The sequence below is a fragment of the Vigna umbellata genome, chromosome 4, assembly GCF_029865625.1.
Source record: "Vigna umbellata cultivar VRB3 chromosome 4, Vumbellata_1.0, whole genome shotgun sequence".
NCBI classification, from domain to species: Eukaryota; Viridiplantae; Streptophyta; class Magnoliopsida; order Fabales; family Fabaceae; genus Vigna; species Vigna umbellata.
The window spans coordinates 32,089,533-32,111,343 of NC_142168.1; the positions used below are offsets into that span (position 1 = coordinate 32,089,533).

The window sequence follows — 21,811 nt, forward strand, 5'->3', positions numbered from 1 at the left end:
TTGGTTTCTTAGTAGTTGAAACACAGAAAGGGACAGTGACGATTTTGATTGAAAGGTCTCGTTCGTCGTAATAGCCCTAATCGGGCCTTGCCGACCAATCTGATATATCACCACCCATATTCTGAGCCCCTTTTCTGTTTGAATCAATTTTCTTTCTTTTTCGGTTAATGGCTGTCAGTTTTCACGAAAAATGAATGTTTTTGTTTTGCTTAGGCTTGTCTCTGATGTTGGATGTGCTGATCAGAGGTTTGTTTTGTATGTTTTGGCCAATGATTAAATGATTGAATATAGACAAGCATATGTCTGAAGTTATTCAATGTTGATTCATCTAATCTTCTCTATGAGGCCACCATTTCTACTTTTGAAACCCTTTTTGTGAATCTTTATATGAACTTTTGAAGTTCGTTATGTTTTAAATGTATATTGTGTTTTTCTTCTAATTATTCTTTCATGAACCGATTTTTTCTTCTGATAAATTTTTCACTTTTGATTATTACTTTTCATTGAATGACAATATAAGAAAAAAGATCATAAAAGATTATAAGAATGACAATATAAGAAAAAAAGATAAGAAAAAAGAAATAACAATGACATTATAAGAAAAAAAAGAAGATAACAATGACATTATAAGAAAAAAGATGATAACAAATGACAATATAAGAAAAAAGAGATAAAAAGATTATTTAATAATTTATATAAAATAAAGATGGATATATATTATTATTCATTAAAAAAGAAAAAAATGTGACGTCAGTAATTTCTGAATCTGTACTGATTTAAATACTAAAGTTCCATAAGGATTTGTTGAATAATTTTGAAAAACAATTTAATTTAATCTTACTTTTCTAGTAGAATATGTTTATGGGAAAACGTTGGACGTTTTTGATAACCAAATCAAACATACTTTAATTAATTAATACTTCAGTTTTATTTACATCAATCCGAAATAAAATAATTTTAGATTAAATTGATTACATATTAAATGTGAGAGAAATTTACAATTTAACGATAGTTTAAATAACTAGTTAAAAAATCCAAATTTATTATATATATAGTTTTCTATATTCAATAATTTTTCCCATATCTATTCTTTTTATAAAATTTTTAGATGTGTCTGTGTAAGCCACAGCAACTCATATACTCCAATGCTAAAAAAAATTAAGCAACTCTCTTTAGAATTAAAAAAATCCTCTTAATATTAATTAAAAAAGTTATATTAGTTTTGTCTAAATTTTATAAAGTAATACTAAATTAACACTTGACACACAGTACAAAATAAAATAAATATAAAAAATTAACTTTTATATATTTAAAGAAAAATAATATCAAAATGTAAAAAATTTATGTGATTAAAAATATTATATTAATTAAATATTTCTTACTAATGTGTGTATTATACTTTTGTTATTTTTAAACTGAAGGAATGAAAAAGGACAAAACAGAGAAACTGCAGTGGCAGTAGTACACTGGAATGTGTATCTGAAAAGCACCAAACGACGTCGTATCAAGTTTTCAGATTCTTTCTGTAAATACTGTATCTGTATCTCACACGACATTGCACAAACTTCCTTAAACCAACAGCTGTGAATGATTCATTATCAATCACTCTGTTCTGTCTCACTTCACTAAACCTTCTTCTTATGTGTTCTCTCTCATTTTCCCCATCATCCCAATTCTTCACCTTTTCCTCTGCAACATTCAATCCATCACTTTCTTCCTTACCCACCACCTTTTCTTTCTACAATTTCAGATTCCCTCACCCGGCAACCGTTAAATTTCTCATCTTGCTGCAGGATTTTCATCTGGGTCATTTTTTCAGTGCACCACCATGATGCACGCGAAGACCGACTCCGATGTCACCAGCATGGACACGTCGTCGTCGCCGAAGCGCGCCGTGTACTACGTGCAGAGTCCGTCGCGGGATTCTCACGACGGCGACAAGTCCTCGACGATGCACGCGACGCCGGCGTTTAACAGCCCCACGGACTCGCCCTCGCACCACTCCTTCGGCCACCACTCCAGGGCGTCCTCTTCGAGCAGAGTGTCGGGGTCCTTCAACATTGCCACTTGGGGGAAGAAAGCGAACCGCAAACGTGGCGGCGAGAAAGGGTGGCCGGAGGGCAAGGTGATTGAGGAAGAGGAAGGGTATTATGGGGAGAGAGAAGGATTATCTAGGAGGACTCAGATCTTCGTTGGGGTTGTTGGATTGGCCTTGATTTTCACTATGTTTTGTTTGATCATTGGTGTGGTTGCCAGGCATTTCAAAGTTCGTGTCAGTGTTAAGGTACAGCGTACCAGTGAGTGACATGGATGGTTGATGCTGTTTTTTAAATTCAAGAATATTGCCACTTGCTTTAATTTAATTTTAAATTCAGTAGATAAATGCAGGGTTGACTTTGAGCGTGTGTATTATAGTTTATAATAATGTTTACTTTTAAATTGTGTTAATTAGAGAATAGATCTTTTAATGTTTGTCTAATGTAGTAGTTAGTAGGAATCGATTACTGTATGTATTTTGCAGCAGATTTGGGACCAGAGGGGTTTGACTCTAACAGAAGGATTAGTCTCTTGTAACATGATAAACTAATTATTTGTTAAAAGAGATACTAATGTTCAGTGTGTGATATGCTTTTCAACAGAACTATTTTTGAAGGAAGACACATGTAAGAAAAGATAGATATGGATTTAGGGTGATGTGTGAGACAAGAAAGAATATTGAATGAGACACTCATGTGGTGTGATTTGTGAAACTGAGACTAGACTTGTTATCTGTTAGGAGAAAGGTACATTCTGGAGATAAATAAGAAAAATAAACGAAATTTGTTTACTTGTATTAGCTTCCTAATAAAACATATCCTTAATGGTTAAAGTCATAGTCTCGTAGCATATATAGTCCAAGGATTGTTTGGGATAAAAAGTTACTGCAGTTGATTTACTGGAATTCTGGAGATGTGACAGAAATTGTGTTTAGGTTTTATGTAATCATCTAGTTTCAGTGATGTTCACTTATTTATTGCACACTTGTAAAGCTATTACTCTAACAACATATTTTTTTAAAGAAAAATAGGCATTGGAGAGAAGAGAAGATAGAGTAGAAGTTGAGATCATGAGAATTATATTTACAGAAGGACATTGATTGAGTTCAAGATTATGCAAGTTGTGCCTACTCATTGATTCTTTGTTTGTTCATTCTTTTTAATTTTTCCTGCTAATTTAGAATTGCTTGTACCTCATACTCACAATAAGTGCCTTGTTAAAAATTTTAATCTTCATTTATCCACTGCTGGTTATATATCCTTATAGGTTACTGTTATTTCTTTGCAGAGTTTGACATTACACAACTTCTACTTCGGAGAAGGAGCAGACATGACAGGAGTACCATCCAAGATGCTGACAGCAAATTGCTCAGTGAGAATGAAAGTGCATAACCCCGCAACCTTTTTCGGCATTCATGTCAGCTCTAAGGAAGTAAATCTCATGTATTCAGAGATCACAGTTGCATCTGGTGAGGTAAGAAAATAAACTCTAATATCAAAGACTGGCCACTGCTGTTTGATTGAGAAGGGTTGGTTTGAGAGTAATGCTATAGTTCTGCTTCTAATGTTGATAATGACCACCATTCTTAACTGTTAAATTCCATGTTTACATACACATTGCTGCAGCTGAAGAATCAATATCTACCGAGAAAGGGTACACGGAATGTGTCTGTGAATCTGCAAGGAAGCAAGGTTCCTTTGTATGGTGCTGGTGCAAGTTTAACTGGCTTGGTGGACAATGGAAAAGTACCTGTGACTCTTGTATTTGAAGTTAGATCAATAGGGAATGTTGTTGGGAAGTTGGTGAGGTCCAAACATAGAAGGCATGTGTCTTGCTCAGTTGCTATTGATTCACACAACAATGGACCCATCAAACTTAAAGAGAATGCATGCACATACAATTGAGTGGTTTTGGTTTAGCAGTAACCAGTTTCCTGTGTGCCTTTTCAATTCATTCTGCTGGTTTTGTATTTGCCGTGAAACAACAAATAGGGTGACAGAAATACTATAGTTTATATTATAGATAGCTTTGGTGGTGCAATTTTGGGGAACATGAGATTTGAAAATCAGTTTATTGGAATAGTATAATCTCTTTTCCCTTCTTCCTACCTGTTGGCGTCTGGTTTATCTGCCATTTGGTCATACTTTTTTTCTTCTGATTTTAAAAAAATAAATAAAACCCAAGAGGACATGATTGGCTAGTGAAGAATTTAAGAGTAAATTAAACTATGCATGACTAATTTTTGTATTTAGTAGGAATTAAAATACTTTATCCAAAAGAAATTAAAATCTAATAAACTTAAATCGTCTTATTTAAGTTAAACATTTGAAAAAAAATTTAAAATTGCAATTACAATATATTGGAATTTTCTAAAAAAAATTAAATTATCTGCCGAAGGCTATAATATTATTTGGGATTACGTTTTCTAAAACTGTGGTATGAATTTGGTAATCTGAACCTATGAGAAATTCAAACTGTTAAAAGAGAACGTTAATATTGAAATTTAACATCTTACGTCATAGAGGGCGGAGTGAAAATTATAGAATGGAAGAATGAATACCTTAAACTGAATCCAACACTCATTACTTGATAATGCATTAAAAAAATAAAATTATTCTGTTGATCGTCATTCTAACATATTTCCAAGCACATCTAATTCACATTGTTTAATATTCTAGTCCGTAGGTATTATCCTGACCTTATCTAGCTGCCTAGAGGAGAAAAAGAAGAATAAAAAACGAAGTGAATCTCACCCAAAATTTGGAGTCAAAAAAACACGTACTCAGCACTTTCAAACAGTGACAAATCCGAGGCAAAAAAGACGAAGGAGAATAAAACAAACCGATAAACTCAAAAATATTCAGAAGATCCAGGAACTAATCTCTCAAATTCTTCATCTCCACATCTAATGAAGCTAATATTAGTTACATCACAAAGTACATAAACACCAGCAACTAATACATTCCTCCAATTCTATCTCGTCCCATACCACGCCTATCATCTCTTCCACGGCTGACAAATGTATCTCGACGATAATCTTTAGGTGGTAGGCCACCTCTTATTGGAGAACGGCTTCTCTCTCTCACATCACGAGCCCACCGACCATTGCGATGGTGAGGAAGGGAAGGCAAAAGAGGTGCAGGGGGTGACAGTGGCCTCCTTTCAAATCCTTTCCTTTCATCAGGGAAGGCATCTCTTCCACGGTCTCTGTTATCCCATTCCAGTGGAGGTGGTGCTCTATCAAACTTGTTTCTCCCCCTATAGGCATCTTCTATGTAATCCATTCGCTCTCTACGGACGTGTGGGTCTGGAAACCTGCTTTCTTGCCTGAGGGGTGGCAGAGCAGCAGATCCATACTCTCTAGGGCCATCTCTTGCCAGCCCACGAGGTGGAGATCTATAGCCATTCAGAGTCCTTTCAGGAGAGCGGTCAATGGGAGGTCCAGGATAGCGTCTAGGAGGAGCGTGAAGTGGTGGAGGTGCAGGATAAGCCCTTCGGGGACTTCTAGCAGGGGCATTGCGAGATCTATTACAGCTGTTACAGTGGTCACGCCTCGCAAAGTTAAGATTACCACACCTGCAAAATAGAAGAAATCATCTCCAGTCTCCACAAAATGACTAGCTATTTGGATATTTAATAAAACCCAGAATTCTAAATTTCAAAACTTTGGCTTGAGTAATCACAATAAAAAGTAATTTCAATCATGAAAATCTGATCACGATCAAAATTCAGAAAGAATTGTGAACTTACAAGGGATCGGGACAAAACCAGTCTCCCTCTCTAGGACGCACATTGGGATTATTTCTACCATTGGTTTCCCCTCTAGCAAGTCCAGAAACAAAGCCATGCCCATCAAAAGCTCTACCTATTGGCCTACCACCTACCCTACCTCGACCATACGGAGGTGAAGGGTGTCTATATCTTCCAGGATCTCTCCCACCACCGAATCCACGGCTTCTTGACAGGTAATTATAATCAGAACCAAAACGGTGATCTGCATCTCTTCGGTGAACTGGAGAGGAGGAACCTGCACGAATTCTATATCCTGGGAAAACAAAGACAGCAAAGTTTGAGGATAAGTGACTTACTGGAAGTGTGGGAAAATTCAGCATTGCAATCTACAGTAGAATCCAATAATATTGTGATAATGCAACTGTCATATAATCAGTTTGATATTCCAAAGGGGAAGGCTATCTATCACCACACAGGGCTCCTCCTCCTCATAGATATGAAAATTAAAAAGTGTGAAGAGCGCAGGAAGTTTAGATCATAACACCTTCAATGTCACATCCCAAACACCAGATCCATACTACCCTAAAGCAAACAAGTTCTATGAGCAAAATTTTCCACTAAGTTACTTCCTTTGTATGGTTGACACCAATTCTTTCCATCTCCGAATGCTACCATACTATAGTTAAATGAACAAATCATGGAACCTAACAATCTGAAATATCAAATCCAAATTCAAATTTCAGAGCAACAACCAAGGCACTGCAGTATGTATGAGCCCAGTTCAAAATCTGGTTACAGGTATGAACTAACCCTAATAAAACTAATCCAAATGAATCATGATAAAAATTGGACCATCGTCATTTCCCCCCTTGGGAAGTTACTAAACTCAGGAGCACAAGATCAAAGTGTATGCCACAAGTATATAACCACCAACAAACACCACCAGTGTGTGAATAATCCCAAATTTCAATGCCTTGTTCCAATCAACCACTTGCTGGACTCGTTTTGGAACCATTTCTATTAGTATGTTATGACAGCCAGCCAAAAAGTAGATTTGAGCAATATAGTTGACCAGTTTGCAGAACATCATACACAGGAATGGTTCGGGCAGATAAATCCCATTGAAGCCATCAACAATGATGCCAGCAACCAATGCACCCTTTTTTCGGGATATTATTGATCCCCAGTTAACTTCAAAACAAGAGGAGAAATAAATTGGACAAAAAGTGTATTCCTAAGAGGATATGCATCTCTTTTCTGCACCATGTTGGTGTCCTCAGTCAATGGATCAACATGAAAAAAAAAATAATAAGGATTCAGCAGAAGCTATGCAAAAAGTTCTTAAACTTCGATTGTGGAATTACTATACTGGAAAGAAGGCTTCCATGTTGTGAATAAAGAAAAATCTGAATCATCCCTAATTAACCACTCAACGAAGAAAATCCATATAAACTAAAACGACAATCACCAGCCAAAAAAATCATTGCAAGGACTATTCCAAAAGTAACCCAGTACGAGGAATTGAAAAAACCAGGCGTTCAACAGCAAAATAACCAAATATAATAGATAAGATACTATGAAGTATCATCAGTAAACATTGTCTTTCTGAAATGTCAGCTCCAGTAAACGTAGCAAATAAGCAATCCACCCACCCACAAACACATCTTGTGGAAGAACCTAGAAATACCAGCCATCCACTGACTATAACTGCATGTTATTCACCAAAACCAGTTTGTAATAGGCAGTTTTGCTCTCCTACAGAAGCTATACAACAGCTTGATTACAGATGTTCCTAAACTTCACTTGTGAAATATTACTATTCTGGAAAGCAGCCTTCCATGTTGTCAACAAAGAACCATCTGAATTATCCCTAACCAACCAACCAACCAAAGAAGAAAAACCCATAGAAAACAACCAGCAGCAAAAGAAACTATCATTGCAACGATTATTCCAGAAGTAACCCAATATCCGGAAATGGAATAACCAGGAGTCCAATAACACAAATCAAATATAACCAATAACACTAGGAAGTTATCATCAGTAAACATTATCTTTCCAAAACGTGAGGTCAGCTTCCCCAATTAACCATAAGCTATTCACCAAAAGCAATGTAGTCAGTTTCAGCCCCCTACCAATCCTGTAACCATATTCATGTTCTAGTACATTGCCCACACTGTACCTTGTATGTCAATAACTTCAAATTGTATCTCAGATTGCTTTAAACTCAGCATTGTGTTAACTTTGACAGATATCCCAAACCAAACACATGACCGTGACTCAACTAGGCAAATGAGAACCCATGCAACAGATTCTGTGCTGCAAAAGCCCCCACAAGTATGTGTAGAACGGACTATTTCAATCATCCAACCCACTTATTAACCCTTCTATATTATAAAAATCTCAGAATATGACCCAAAGTGGAGTTCATGGTAACAAGCCTTCCCGAAGGCCCAGGATCTTGCAAGCAACATCAGAGCTGTAACACACAAATGCAAAGTTTATTCACAGTAGACACTCCATAATCGATAGGAGAGCCATATGTGGGCAAGTACACAACGAATACACAGCAAGATGAGACAAAAAACCCACATCTGTATAGATACAGTCGGTGAAAAGCAAAAAAGAGAAAGAAAACACGAAATGGCAGTTTTCATCTCACCAAACCCCAAAAAAGTAAATATAACAAATTCAAGTAACCAATTCAACATAAATTAAGCTTTACCCAAATAAACTTCACTGACGTGGGTTGGGGTTAATTCCGAGAAAAAAAATGCTTATTTTCCATCATTTCTCTCATAAATCAGTCCTTCTCCAAATCCAATTATACTAGACATGCACTTCAAAAACTTACAACTACAACAAGAAAAAGGATTTTCGATTATCCACACATTTTGTTATTATCAGTGAACAAATGGCTAGATTATCGGTGTTATCGACAGTCAAGTTAATAACCCAATCAGATCCCAATATGCGAATGCCTATATACACAACAATATAAATTTCAGATTCAAGAAAAAGGGAAACAATATATTCTCAACAACAAAGCCCTGTTCCACTGGATGGGATTGGAAACATGGATCACACCTCGCCCTTCAGCTGAGTTGAAAACGATGTATATAGTTCAATGAAACAACAAAACCAAACAAATCACAAACTCACCAAATTATCACCGCTTTCAATCATTACTCCATTTTACACCGTACCACATTCCTATTTTCTTATTCACAAACCAATTCAACAGCAGCAAGGCACATAAACCGACAAAGCCAGTTCCCAAATCGATATTCCGAAACGGAAATTTTAAAAAACCTAACTCAATACCCGCATCATTAGGCAATAGAGACGAGAAACGAAACAAACCAGGCTCATCGGAATATCGGTCAGAGCGAGAATAGGGAGGAGGATGATCCCGGTGGAGTTCGCCGGGCTCGAAATCAGCGGCGCGGCCACCGGCGGCAGCCTCGTTGTGGGAAGGGCGGACGACGAGGCTGCTCAACAGAGGCTGGTGGTGATGCGGCGGCGCTTGTTCCTTGTCCCTGGAAGAAGCCATTATGATAACTATGCAGACTGCAAAGAAGGTTATTATAGCTTTTTTTGTTCCGATTATGATCTATCTGTTTCTCCTCAGCATATAAACCCTAGATTCATTATATGCAATAATTAACCATTGGCGTTTACTATATTTTCAATTGAAATCACACAAAATCGGTTTTTTCTAAATTTATTGTGCAACTTTTTTTTTTTTCAAGGGTAAAATTTTTTAATCTTATTTTTGTATTTTACAAATAAATTATTAATTTGTTAAACAAAAATAGAAAAAGAAAAACGAAAGAGAAGTGGAAGGTAGATTTTAACTTCTATCTGCACCCCATAAATTCATCATGCAGATTCTCTTTTATCAGCCCTTTCTTTCATCGGCCATTTCTTTCTGCACCCCATATGCACTCATCGGATTGATAAAAGACGAAACTACCCCTATCCCTAGCAACCATTGCCACCAGTGTCACTTTCTTGCCTTTGTTTATGTGACGTGTCATAAATCAACTCAAAGAAAAAGGAAATATATATTTTTGAAAATTATTTTTTATTTTCATATATAATTTTTCAAAATTTATGTGTTAATTAAATCATCAATTTTTATTTTGTAGACCCTCCTAATAACCACGTTGATCACCTAACTTAAACATCATGATGTGATATTGAAAGTGGTGCACGAGTGAGAAGAAGACAAGATCTAGACCATTAGTCTCAGAGGTGGTCCCTTCACTCAACGCAACTGACATTTTATTTATGATTCAAGAAACAACCAAAAGCACACTTGTCTTCATCCTAGCCCTACACTTAACTACTCCATTTTCTTAATAAAATTTAATTAATTATGAAAAAACACTTATTAGAAATTACTGGTTAGTAATGAAAAAATTTTAAAAAATTATGAAGATAAAAAAATATTTAAATTAATTTAAACTTAATATGATATGAGAGAATAAATTTAAAATATTTATTATTTGTTAAACATATTTATTGAATCATTTTCGTATAAACCAAAGATAATATTAATTTATATAACTAATTTTATGATATTAAATTTTAATTAAGTTTAATTTTTTTTACGTATTAAATATTACGGTCATTTATATCTTATAAAATTATCTTGTCTCTTCCAACTAATTTCATAATTAAAAAGGTAAAATCTTTCACCTTTAACCATTAAACTCTTCTTAATCAGTAATTATAATTTGATTAGAAGTGTTTCGGTGTTCCTGCTAAACTGTTCCTTTCTTCCTTTCTTTTTCACCCAACGAAGGAAACAACAAACCAGTATTCGTCAATTGGATTCCTTCTGTTTCCCTCTGTTTCCCTCTGTTTCCTTCGCGAATCACCACCAACCCACCGCGCACGTTAGCGACATCGCTTTCGTTTTGCGGTTGGTAACCGTTTATCTTTCACCACTGTAACTATTTATTTCGATCTTCCCAACGCTAACAACCTCGCTCTGATTCTCCTTCACTCCTCCCTCTTTCTCGTGACCGGACGGAGGATTACTCATCGGATTGCCGCGGTATTCACTTCATCCTTCTCTTTTTCAGCTCAGGTTTCGTTTTCTTTTTTCTCTCTCTGCATTTTCTTCACTTTTTTCTGCTCGTTTGATCTTGTTTTACGTTATTTTTCGTGATAAATTGCTCGTAAACTTTGTTCTGTTTCCTTTTTATTTGTTTCTGAGGAAAACAGGGAACTTGTTTTCTGCTTAGGATCATCAAATTAGTCAATGTTTTCTGCAGAGTGCATATCTGAAAAGCGATTGTGTATTTTTAAGGTTAAGTGTACGGATAAAGAAGTAAATAAAGTTTGATTATTTGCAGATAAACTGTCCATCTAGCGTCAATCTAGCTTGTTTTAGGTGATTTTCATGTGAATCAGTCCGGTAGAGATAGACTGCTAATAGTATGGTTTGTGAGTTTTAATCTTGACAGTTGATGTTTGAATCTGTCTGATGAAGTTAAGTTGCAATATAGGTATTGTTGGTAAATTTATGTTGTGGGTGGTTGAAACTTTTCCAAGCATTCCTGCTGCAGCTATGGTCAATTACGTATGCAGAACATACTTGAATTTCAACTTCAGCTTGGTTTATATTTTTTTTTTCTTTGCTGGTTTTTCATGTGATGTATTTAGTTGACGACTATTTTAAATACATATGTTTAAAAATGTTACGTTCTAAATTTTGAGCTATGATTGTTCATGAAGCAGACAGGTAAAATATTGTCTAATGTGGCTGGGGCATCTTCGTGAAAATTCTTCCATGTACAAGCGTGCTCCTTCCAGAGATTATTCAAGCATGGATGATGTGGAAGAAAACTTAGGTATGCACCCTTTATTCAAACATGGAGTATGCATTCCCGGTTTTTTTGTTTATCTGGCATCTATTAATTCCATTCCGTTGTGGAATACCTAACTTAAAAAGTAAAAACCTTTGCAAGGAAACTATTGCCATCTTTCTAGCCTAATGATTGAAGATTTCATTATTCAGAAGAATTGGCAGTTCATGTAATCTTGATGTAAACAATAGCTATGCTGTTGCGATTGTCTCTCTTATTGACGATAGACAATTTCAATTGGAAGCGATCATGAAATTGGCAGTAGAAACGATGGCTTGGGTTTGTGATATACTGCAAATTCTGTTAGGTCTTCGATCGTGGTGGTTATTAACTATGCTATTTTACTTCTTGATAGATATTTTGGATAACGGCTTGGATAAGGGAACCTCAAATCCTTCATGGAAGCTTTCCTTACCTCATGTACTTGTGGCGACCATTTCTTCATTCCTTTTTGGATACCATCTCGGGTTTGTACTTTCTTAGTTTCTCCTTCTTGTTGCACTCTCTTGGATTGTTTGCTTTATAATCTAGAATCGAATGAAGACTTAAATTTTGATATTTTTGTGTTATATTCAGAGTTGTTAATGAACCACTCGAGAGCATTTCTGTGGATCTTGGTTTCCATGGAAATACGTTGGCAGAAGGTGGAAATGAAGATTCCAAAACCTGTGTTCAAATTAATTGCCTATTGTAAATTTCCCATTAATAGAATTGATTTTTCCCCTTTCAAATGAAGGTCTGGTGGTGAGCATATGTCTTGGTGGTGCCTTGATTGGATGTCTACTGAGTGGTTGGATTGCTGATGGGGTGGGACGGCGTAGGACTTTCCAGTTGTGTGCTCTGCCAATGATAATTGGTGCTTCTATGAGGTTACACTTCTCGTTAATATAGAAATTGTTTGTTTCATTTTATTTTTCTCATGGGGTAAACGGAAATTTTCTTTACACTTTATTCAACCAATTTGTTGGTTTCAATTGTTTTCTCTGGGTTTATCTATGGACTACTATGGAAACATAGAATGGTTTATTACTTCTATTTTGTGTCCTCTGATGTAATAGCATAAATGCACCTCATTGCCATCTTTATGGTTTCCATATGGCCTCTTTACCCATTATGATATCTTCAAGTTATTTTGTTGGTTCTAAGAAAGAATTCAAGCCTTCTTTCATATATTTCACGCATATGATGTCTATAATAATTAAATAACATGGCATAACGTATCTCCATTTCTATAAATTTATAGATTACGAGTGGGCAGCAAGAAGACCTTTTAGTTTTGATTTAAGGGGGCCCCAAGTTTAAATTCCCTTACTATTATTTCACTACTTTCACTTTGTTCAAATGAAAATTTTTTACTTTTATGTTTTCCAATACAAATTCTTAGGACTATTTCTTATTGGAAAATGGTGCATTTTCAGTGCAGCTACAAACAACTTGTTTGGCATGCTTGTGGGAAGGTTGTTTGTTGGAACTGGCTTGGGCCTGGGCCCTCCCATCGCCTCTCTGTATGTGACAGAGGTATGTTGATCACTAAATTGTTGCATCTGTCTCATTGACTAGGATGAAAGTTAACTTGATTATTCATGTGGTTACTCTCTTAAATGGCAGGTTTCTCCTGCTTTTGTGCGGGGAACCTATGGAGCTTTCATCCAGATTGCAACATGCCTTGGTCTAATGGGAGCTTTATTTATTGGAATCCCTGTCAAAGATATACCTGGATGGTATCATATCAACTTACTTCATGTCATGATGTTACATATTTTTATTCATGATTTAAAAATTCACCCTGAATTTTTTCACGCAGGTGGCGGGTTTGTTTCTGGGTATCTACCATTCCAGCTGCTATACTCGCTGCAGCTATGGTCTTCTGCGCAGAGAGTCCACATTGGTTATACAAGGTTGATGCCTATTCTAATATTATTTCATCTTTGATAGTATCTCCTCATATTTATAACTTTCTGTTTCTACATTTGTTTTGAACCCTTGAAGTCTCAATGTTAACCATGCTAACTAATTCTCAATATCTATTTCCTTCCTATCAAACATTATCACTTCTTTGCATGTCCTCTCTATCCCATTTAATAGAAGACATTAGGAGTAGTGTTGTAGTGGCTAACATTGCCCATGTCGCTTTTTATCCTTGTCAGGCATAGTTTGGAATAATTTTGGTTTCTTATCACTCAACAATACAATAAGGAGGACCATTAATATTTGATGTTGTAGTTCTTGAAAAGTTCATTCTTACTCGTAATTTTGAGTGCTCATCCCTTGATCCATTTGACTTCTATCCTTCATTTAATGCTTGATTATTCCTCTTTGTTGTGATGTAGCAAGGAAGAACTGCTGAAGCAGAAGCTGAGTTTGAGAGACTGCTAGGTGTATCAGAAGCAAAATTTGCTATGTCAGAGTTATCAAAGGTAGATAGAGGAGATGACACTGATTCTGTGAAGCTGTCAGAGTTGCTACATGGTCGTCATTCTAAAGGTATGTATTTTCCTGATTTGTCCCTAGGATTGTCGTGAGTAGACTTGCCATTGTTGTTCTCTTGATACCGGTTTGCTTATGTTTCCCAAAGTTATTTTTTATTCACGAGTTCGTTTTGCAGTTGTTTTTATTGGATCAACCCTATTTGCTTTACAACAGCTATCTGGTATAAATGCTGTGTTTTATTTCTCTTCCACTGTTTTTAAAAGTGCTGGAGTGCCATCAGACATTGCAAATGTCTGCATAGGAATCGCTAATTTGGCAGGTATCTTCTAGTTGACAGGATATTGATTTAAATTATGCTGTTTTTCTATTGTCTAATGCTTATCCCCCGGAACTTTCCTCAGGATCTATCATTTCAATGGGTTTGATGGATAAACTTGGAAGGAAGGTTCTACTTTTCTGGAGTTTCTTTGGCATGGTAAATTACTTGTAGTTGTTTTATTGTTTATGTGAAGGATCACCCTCATGAAAAATGGGACTCATGTGGTACTTACACTGTTTTAAATCCTGACTTGGTGTTTGTGGTGATGAAGAGAGAGATGTTTTTTAGAATATGAGCTGGTGCAAGTGCATAACATTACAAAATTCCTTTTTGTTTTGTTGCGGTGTTTGTATTGCAGTTGACTAGAAGATAAAGTTGGCTATTAATCAGGAAGTTGTTTGTTCTTTATTTTTTACTTGTGTAGGCAATAGCAATGATGCTTCAAGCCACAGGAGCAACTTCACTTGTATCAAACGTGGGAACTCTGTACTTTTCTGTTGGGGGCATGTTACTGTGAGTATGCAACTATGCTTATTAATATGGATCACACTAGATGCTTCATAATGCAAATCATAAATAAAATTAAAATAGTGTTTCTGCTTGTGAACTTTCAAGGGAGAATTATTAAGGATCTTTTCTATTTTAAAAAAAAAAATATCATGGCAGTTAAACGCATACTAACAGGCCAAATTCGAAGAGAATACCACTGTATGAGAACATCCTCTTACTTTGTATAAATAACAATTGAGGATGAAATGACTATAAAGTGAAACTTCCGCATCAAATTCTGTAATGTCCTCATTGATCACGATCTAGCAGTTCCATGAAGTTTACAATTCACTTGGAACAGTCACTTTAGCCTATGGGTGCATGCAAAGGTCATTTGGGAAGACACTGCTGTGATATGAACACTTTATACTTCTTTTATGCAGGTTTGTCTTCACATTTGCTCTTGGGGCTGGTCCAGTTCCAGGTCTCCTCCTACCTGAAATCTTTCCAAGTCGAATCAGAGCCAAAGCCATGGCAGTCTGTATGTCAGTGCATTGGGTAATTTTTTTCTGAAATTTTCTATTATATGAAATGGAATCAGTTTGGCCGGTTATGTTCTACTGTTCTTTATTGATTCTACACATTTTGGTTGAATCAATTAAACGAGGCCTGTTCAAATTCCCTGCTTCTTTGCAAACTACTGAAACTGTTATCATTCTCTGATCTCATAATGACTTAGAAAGAGGTCGAAAGTCAGTATTTGCGGAATCTTCTCTCATTAGATTAAATGGTGTTGTACAGGTCATAAATTTCTTTGTTGGCCTACTGTTCTTGCGTTTGCTGGAGAAACTCGGTCCGCAACTGCTTTACTCTATGTTTGCTACTTTTTGCATCATGGCGGTAATGTTTGTAAAACGAAATGTGGTGGAAACCAAAGGGAAGTCACTTCATGAAATTGAGATTGCACTTCTTCCCCAAGATTAGAGCTTCACTCATTGATTTCTGTAATTTTGCTTAGTTTCCGCTGAGCAGATTGTTTCATCTATTTTGGTTGACTACCTAAACAATACAAGGGGAAGCCAAGGCAAGAACTAGGCATAGAACATTAGTACGAAGATTTGAAGTGAAGAGGTTTTAGGTATTATGGGTGGCTGTTTTTGTAATAGATACATAGCGGCTTACAACACCCTTCTGATGTTTTCGTGGCTTGTGATTCTCTGATTTCGCATCCACTTAAAGGAAGACATACGTATGACTTGTGTAATATTCATCGAGGGGGATCTATGCACCCTGTTATATACACATATTTACAGCACTTCATCATGTAATATTTTGTGTCTGTACGTGACATTATTTTTAATTACTTGAATTGTGACCAATTTTGGATAAGGATTAGTCTGGCATGAGTTCTGTCACTGCGTATATCGAGGAAAATGGGCTGAAGATATTGCACAAGAAATAATTATGAAATTTGCCTAACGACATTGTTTTCTGTTGATGGATAGTTGCCTCAGTGGGTATCAATGAAATTGATGGTTCATTCCTCAATAAATCTTTGAAGTTTGAACCTGGTTTAGAGCTTCTTGTTTGCATTCTCTTCCATTTAAATAAATTAAAAAAGAAAAATGCAAAATTCTTGTATTAGCTTTGAATTACATTTGCCCATATTTTCAGATATAATTAGCACAACTTATTTTTACATTTTAAAGTCCATCACCAATATTACAAGGGACCAATTTTCCGGTGGAATAATTCTAGCATGGGATTGGAAAAAGTATAGTTCGAACTTGGCATCTTAATTTCACCCGTCGACATAAATTGAACGTAGCTTAAACGCTACGGGCTAGATAATAGACACGTTGCCCTTGTCACCGGAATGCAGGATTTTGGCACTTAGCAACATTTTACATGAGAGCATGGTAAAACAACAATTCTATTTTATTATAAAGCTTATTTTTAAATACTTTATCCTTTCTTCAGAATTCTTGCCAAAAGATATTCTTATTCCAAAGAATCCAACCACGGATTGCACTAGTGATATTCAGCAAATAAAATACCAATAGAACACAGGACAAATTCTGTCCCAAGAATCTGATGCTACTTGAATTCCATTTTTTTATAAATAAATATAAAACAGTATTCAAGGTGCATCACATCCTTCGAGTTCAAGGTATTTGAATAGAAATATCAGAATCAGTTGTAGTGATATTCAAAGTTCTAAACTCCTCCAAATCAGAATCAGAACCCATTTCATTGTGCCCTCCAGGGCGATCCTTGCCTTGTCCAATACTAATCAAAGGAACCCGCAACTCAGAAACTGGAACAGGAAGTGGTACTTCACTGAAGTACTTGTCTTGAAGCAACTCCATTGCTGTGGCTCTCTTATCTGGATCATAGCAAACCAGTCTTTTGACTAGGGAAACTTCATCAGGGGTGCAATTGGGCAGGCATGCTTCAAGACCACTGGGGTTTTCCACCTTGAAAAATGAGATCTTTCCATAATCAGGAAGTTTGGGACAACCAGGCCAAGTTTCCTCATTAATGTTCCCCAAAACACTCACAATTCTGCTAAGCTGGTCTACATCACTTGTTCCAGGAAACAATGGCTTCGATGTTAAGAGCTCAGCAAAAACACACCCCAATGACCAAAGATCAACCTCTACACCATAGTCTGTGGATCCATACAGTAACTCAGGAGCCCGAAACCAGCGTGTTCCAACACATGATGTCAGACAGCCAAGTTCATTCCCTCCCACCTCCTCAGCTTCATAGGTAAAAGAACCTTTGCAAAGTTCATCATCTATGTCACTCGTTGTGCATGTTGCAAGACATGAGGTGTTTCCATCATGGATATTTGCTTCCTTGTCAGTGTCATAAGAGTAGCTCTTGGTTTTCATCTCATCTAAAACTCTGAAATATTCTTCATGACTCAAGGTTCTCTGATCTGGGTTTTCATGTTCAGTTTGATTTAAGTTGTCTAGCTGGGAAATGGCTTCAGGATGTTGTTGGAGTGATCTTTCACTATTTGAAGCATCATCATCTTCCTGGTGACCATCGAATCCACACTCCACTAGTATCCTTGCCTGAAAAAGTAATCAAACTAAACATTCACATATATCAGCAAACAAAGACAAAAAGAAAAAGGTAGAAGATGATTGTCATGAAAGTTTCATAGAAGTTGTATATAAGATGATTTTTTATTGCTCAATAAATCATGAAAATCAACCTCTATTCCATTTTCCCCGATCCAAATTCAAATAATTCTTTAGATAGAGAAGAGAATCATCGACTACAGGTTTCAGCAGCAAAACAAAAACTATCAAAATTGCAACCAAGGTTATGAGCCTGTGCCACAGAAATACGATCGATCACCATGATCATAGATTAACACAAACCACATAACATAATCAAATAAAAAAAGAGAAAAGAAAAAAACAAGTCACGTAATGATCAAGTAACCAACACAATCCCATAAAACAAAAAAACAGAAAACCCAAAAGTAGATTAAAACGAAGTCGAAAACTTTATCCTTTAAACCTGTCCAAAATCTGCTAACTTGAGCACCCCATCATCGGAAACTAAAAAATTCGCGGGTTTTAAGTCTCTATGAACGATCATATTCCGGTGGCACGCATCCACAGCACTCAGAGCCTGCACCATCCACCTCTTAACCTCACCGACTCCGACACCACCTTTTCCGATCACGGCGGCGAGGTCGGTTCCGAGAAACTCGAGCACGAGAACCGCGTCCTCGTCCTCGCGCCAGAAGAATTCGTGCAGAACGACCACGTTTTGGGACCCTTTCAGGATCCGCAGGGCTTCGATTTCGCGAGACGCCGATTGGGAATCGTGCACCTCCTTCAGTGCCACCACCGCACCGTCCGAGCGGCGCCGTCCTTCGTACACGTCGGCGTAGGCACCCGACCCGACCCAACCAATAACATCGTACTTGGCAGTTATCTCGGAGCGTATGTGGATGCTCCAACTCTTGGCCGGAGGATCCATCAGTGATCAACGCAAAGTTTTACAAAAATTTAGTTGGTGAATTGAGAAGAACGAAGGAAACTGTGTTGACTATGGCTATGGTCTTTGGGTCTGAATGTTTCACACTATTTCTTTGCTTTGTCCTTTTCTAAATTGTTGTATTTAGGAAAATGTTTCTTTTACGTTTGGGATTGTCTGGTTTTATCACTTTGATATATGTTTACCAAAACAACAATGAAATCAATAATCAAACACTTTTATTTTTTCAGTTTTTATTTACGTTATGAAGACTCAATTGAATAATTTTCCGTTTGTGTAATGTATTAATTATAAATATTTTCTTACAGCTTTGGTTTATATCAAATTTTGTTTTACATTAAATCTCAATAGTAAAGACAATGTTCTTTTTAAAAATCATTAAGCATTTTTTTGATATAAAAAGTTGACCAATACTAAAATCATAGTTATTAGAAAAAAAATTTACAACAAGTAATATGTATGATATAGTTTGATTAACATTGGATAATCCAAACGATTAGGCATACTATAAGTACAATCATGTATTACTTTTGAAACTGTAATTCACATTACATTTAATATTATTATCATTTAAGTTATTATTAGATTGTTGTTAATAAAAAATTTATAAATACAATTTTAAGATAAAAAATCAAGTAATTATATTTAATACACGTTCAAATTTATGGTTACTTATAAAACAGTAAACAAATGATTTTGACTCCCACACTTAAAACATAAAACAAATATTTATGTATACGATAATTGATGTATATGATTAGAGTAAAACTTTCACACTGTTAGTTTAATATTACAGACATATTTAACTTTTATTTAATTTTAAGCTTTAATGTTTATGTGTTGTTAGTGGAAGAATTTTGAACTATTATTTAATTAAAAAATATTATGAACTAATAATCTTATCATACATCATTATTTGTGATAATCTGAAAACGGAAAAGCTAGCAGATACACTATTACTAATAATTTAAAGAAATAGTATGTTTTTTACGTCATAAATATAAATTGATTAATCTCATGTTCAGTCATAAAACTCAATTGTGATTCTTACTAGTATATTTCTTTTATACTATCTATATAATTTTTAAAATAACCAGCACAATAAATAATTTTACTATGCATCATGATTAACCAAAGAAAAAACTTTATAATATTAGAAATATAACTAATTACATGGAAAAAATAGCGTTAAAACATGCTATTCTATTAAATAATTGATGCAAACTATTTATTAATAGTTGATTTGTGATGGATGGGCAATACGTCAAAGGTACAGAGTTTCGAGCTTTTTTCAATTAAATAAAATTGTTTCAATTAATTAATAGTATTGAATTAAAATTATAGTAAATATATAGCCGTGCTACTATATATTTGAAGAATTTTTTATTATCTGTGATATTTTGGTCAAAATCAAGTAAAGTTATTTTTATTATACAGAGAATTCATAAATTTTAAAATAAAATATCATAAATAGTTTTTCATCAATTGATCTAAGAACTTAATCACCATGTACATTTTCTGGTTAACTATTATTATTATTATTATTATTATTACGAGTTTTATTATCCTTCATTTTTCACTGATTCGTTCGTTATTATGCTTTTAAGTTTTAGCATAATTTATTAATATGTAATAAAAGTGTTGACATGCATCCGAAAACAAATATTGCTTTGTCATAATTTTTTTCCAAGGAACAACATTATTTTATCAATTGCATGGCCACAATTAAATTTGTACAATTAATATATATATATATATATATATATATATATATATATAATACGAATTTTTTTAATTAATAAAATATGTAAAAACTGAAAACTAAACTACAAAATTATTGGGGAGAAAAACATAAGCTGTAAACATTATAAACAGTACAAGTTTAATAGTTTGATGAAGTATTAAAGTTTGATGATAGTTAGTACACCTTATTATTAGATTAAACTAATGCTATTATTGACATTTTAGAACTTATAAATTTCTGAATGAAAACAGATAAAAGAAGGTAACAGGAATAAACACATGCATGCATGAGCAGGAAACAAACCTGGCTGTTCTGACAGATTCTCAAGTTATTGTAATGAAATGCTAAACCTTAAAACAAACCTGCCTGTTCTATTAACTTTTCTTTAACTGTCTTTTGGACCAAGGAGAGTGAGAGATTGAAAATGATTATGCTATTTTGTGAAGTAAGAAAAATATTAAAAATGGACTTTAAATTTAACTCAATTCCACAAAATTGATTTATACAGATTTGCATCTCGTTTATATATCATAAATTGGTTTTATTTCTAGTCGACGTGAGACTTAAAAAAAAAGATGGTGCGATTTATTATTCGAAATTTAAAAAATAATGAATATAGTTATTTTAATTTAATTATGTTAAAATTTTTAAATTATTAAATATGTTTTTTTAATTATATTAGTTTATTTTAAAGTTTAGAATCAAACTTTAGACACGGGAAAATTTCACTTTCGTGTTAAAGTTTGGGTTAAATATGTTTTTAGTCCCTAAACTATTGGCCGTTTCTGGTTTTCGTCCCTCTTTCAAGTAAGGTACAATTTGGTCCTCATTCTTTTCGAAACGTTCGTTTTAGTCTTCGGAATTTTGGTTTCAGTCCTCATTTGTTGCTAAATGAGGACCAAATTTTTAAACAGTGTTTAGTTTCCGAGGACTAAAACGAACGTTTCGAAAAGAATGAGGACCAAATTGTACCTTTGAAACAGGGACGAAAACCAGAAACGGTCAATAGTTTAGGGACTAAAAACATATTTAACCCTTAAAGTTTATACATTAAAAACGTATTTAACTAAAAAAAATGTTGCAGAAAGAAGAAAGGAAATTATTGAAGTGAATAATTTGTAAAAGATAATCTCTTTTGGGTAGATTTTGAATCTGAAAAAG

The 21,811-nt window shown here is 34.9% G+C and overlaps 4 protein-coding genes and 1 non-coding gene across 5 annotated transcripts; 3 read left to right on the forward strand and 2 right to left on the reverse strand.

Annotated features, from left to right (window-relative positions):
• Window positions 1-30: 30 nt before the first annotated feature.
• LOC124839281 (small nucleolar RNA Z43) lies at window positions 31-129 on the forward strand. Its single transcript, XR_007028916.1, has one exon. It is a non-coding gene; the product is annotated as a small nucleolar RNA Z43 (small nucleolar RNA).
• A 1,421-nt stretch (window positions 130-1,550) lies between these two features.
• LOC124839280 (late embryogenesis abundant protein, group 2) lies at window positions 1,551-4,144 on the forward strand. Its single transcript, XM_047315045.2, has 3 exons — window positions 1,551-2,284; window positions 3,325-3,510; window positions 3,663-4,144. Exons 1-3 carry the CDS (start codon window positions 1,829-1,831, stop codon window positions 3,939-3,941), a joined length of 921 nt encoding a protein of 306 aa, XP_047171001.1. The 5' UTR covers window positions 1,551-1,828; the 3' UTR covers window positions 3,942-4,144.
• A 717-nt stretch (window positions 4,145-4,861) lies between these two features.
• Window positions 4,862-9,416, reverse strand: LOC124839247 (RNA-binding protein-like protein). The gene is made up of 3 exons (XM_047314995.2): window positions 9,130-9,416; window positions 5,788-6,082; window positions 4,862-5,613 (listed from the first exon to the last, which is right to left on the reverse strand). The coding sequence occupies exons 1-3, from the start codon at window positions 9,317-9,319 to the stop codon at window positions 4,992-4,994; spliced, it is 1,107 nt and encodes a 368-aa protein (XP_047170951.1). The 5' UTR covers window positions 9,320-9,416; the 3' UTR covers window positions 4,862-4,991.
• Window positions 9,417-10,536: 1,120 nt separating this feature from the next.
• On the forward strand, window positions 10,537-16,272 carry LOC124839249 (Major facilitator superfamily protein). The gene is made up of 14 exons (XM_047315000.2): window positions 10,537-10,831; window positions 11,518-11,630; window positions 12,001-12,112; window positions 12,222-12,289; window positions 12,382-12,514; window positions 13,064-13,163; window positions 13,254-13,366; window positions 13,450-13,543; window positions 13,976-14,129; window positions 14,251-14,394; window positions 14,477-14,550; window positions 14,819-14,907; window positions 15,327-15,441; window positions 15,685-16,272. The coding sequence occupies exons 2-14, from the start codon at window positions 11,537-11,539 to the stop codon at window positions 15,865-15,867; spliced, it is 1,473 nt and encodes a 490-aa protein (XP_047170956.1). The 5' UTR covers window positions 10,537-10,831; window positions 11,518-11,536; the 3' UTR covers window positions 15,868-16,272.
• A 531-nt stretch (window positions 16,273-16,803) lies between these two features.
• On the reverse strand, window positions 16,804-19,106 carry LOC124839250 (cyclin-dependent kinase F-1-like). The gene is made up of 2 exons (XM_047315003.2): window positions 18,421-19,106; window positions 16,804-17,966 (listed from the first exon to the last, which is right to left on the reverse strand). The coding sequence occupies exons 1-2, from the start codon at window positions 18,886-18,888 to the stop codon at window positions 17,049-17,051; spliced, it is 1,386 nt and encodes a 461-aa protein (XP_047170959.1). The 5' UTR covers window positions 18,889-19,106; the 3' UTR covers window positions 16,804-17,048.
• Window positions 19,107-21,811: the final 2,705 nt, after the last annotated feature.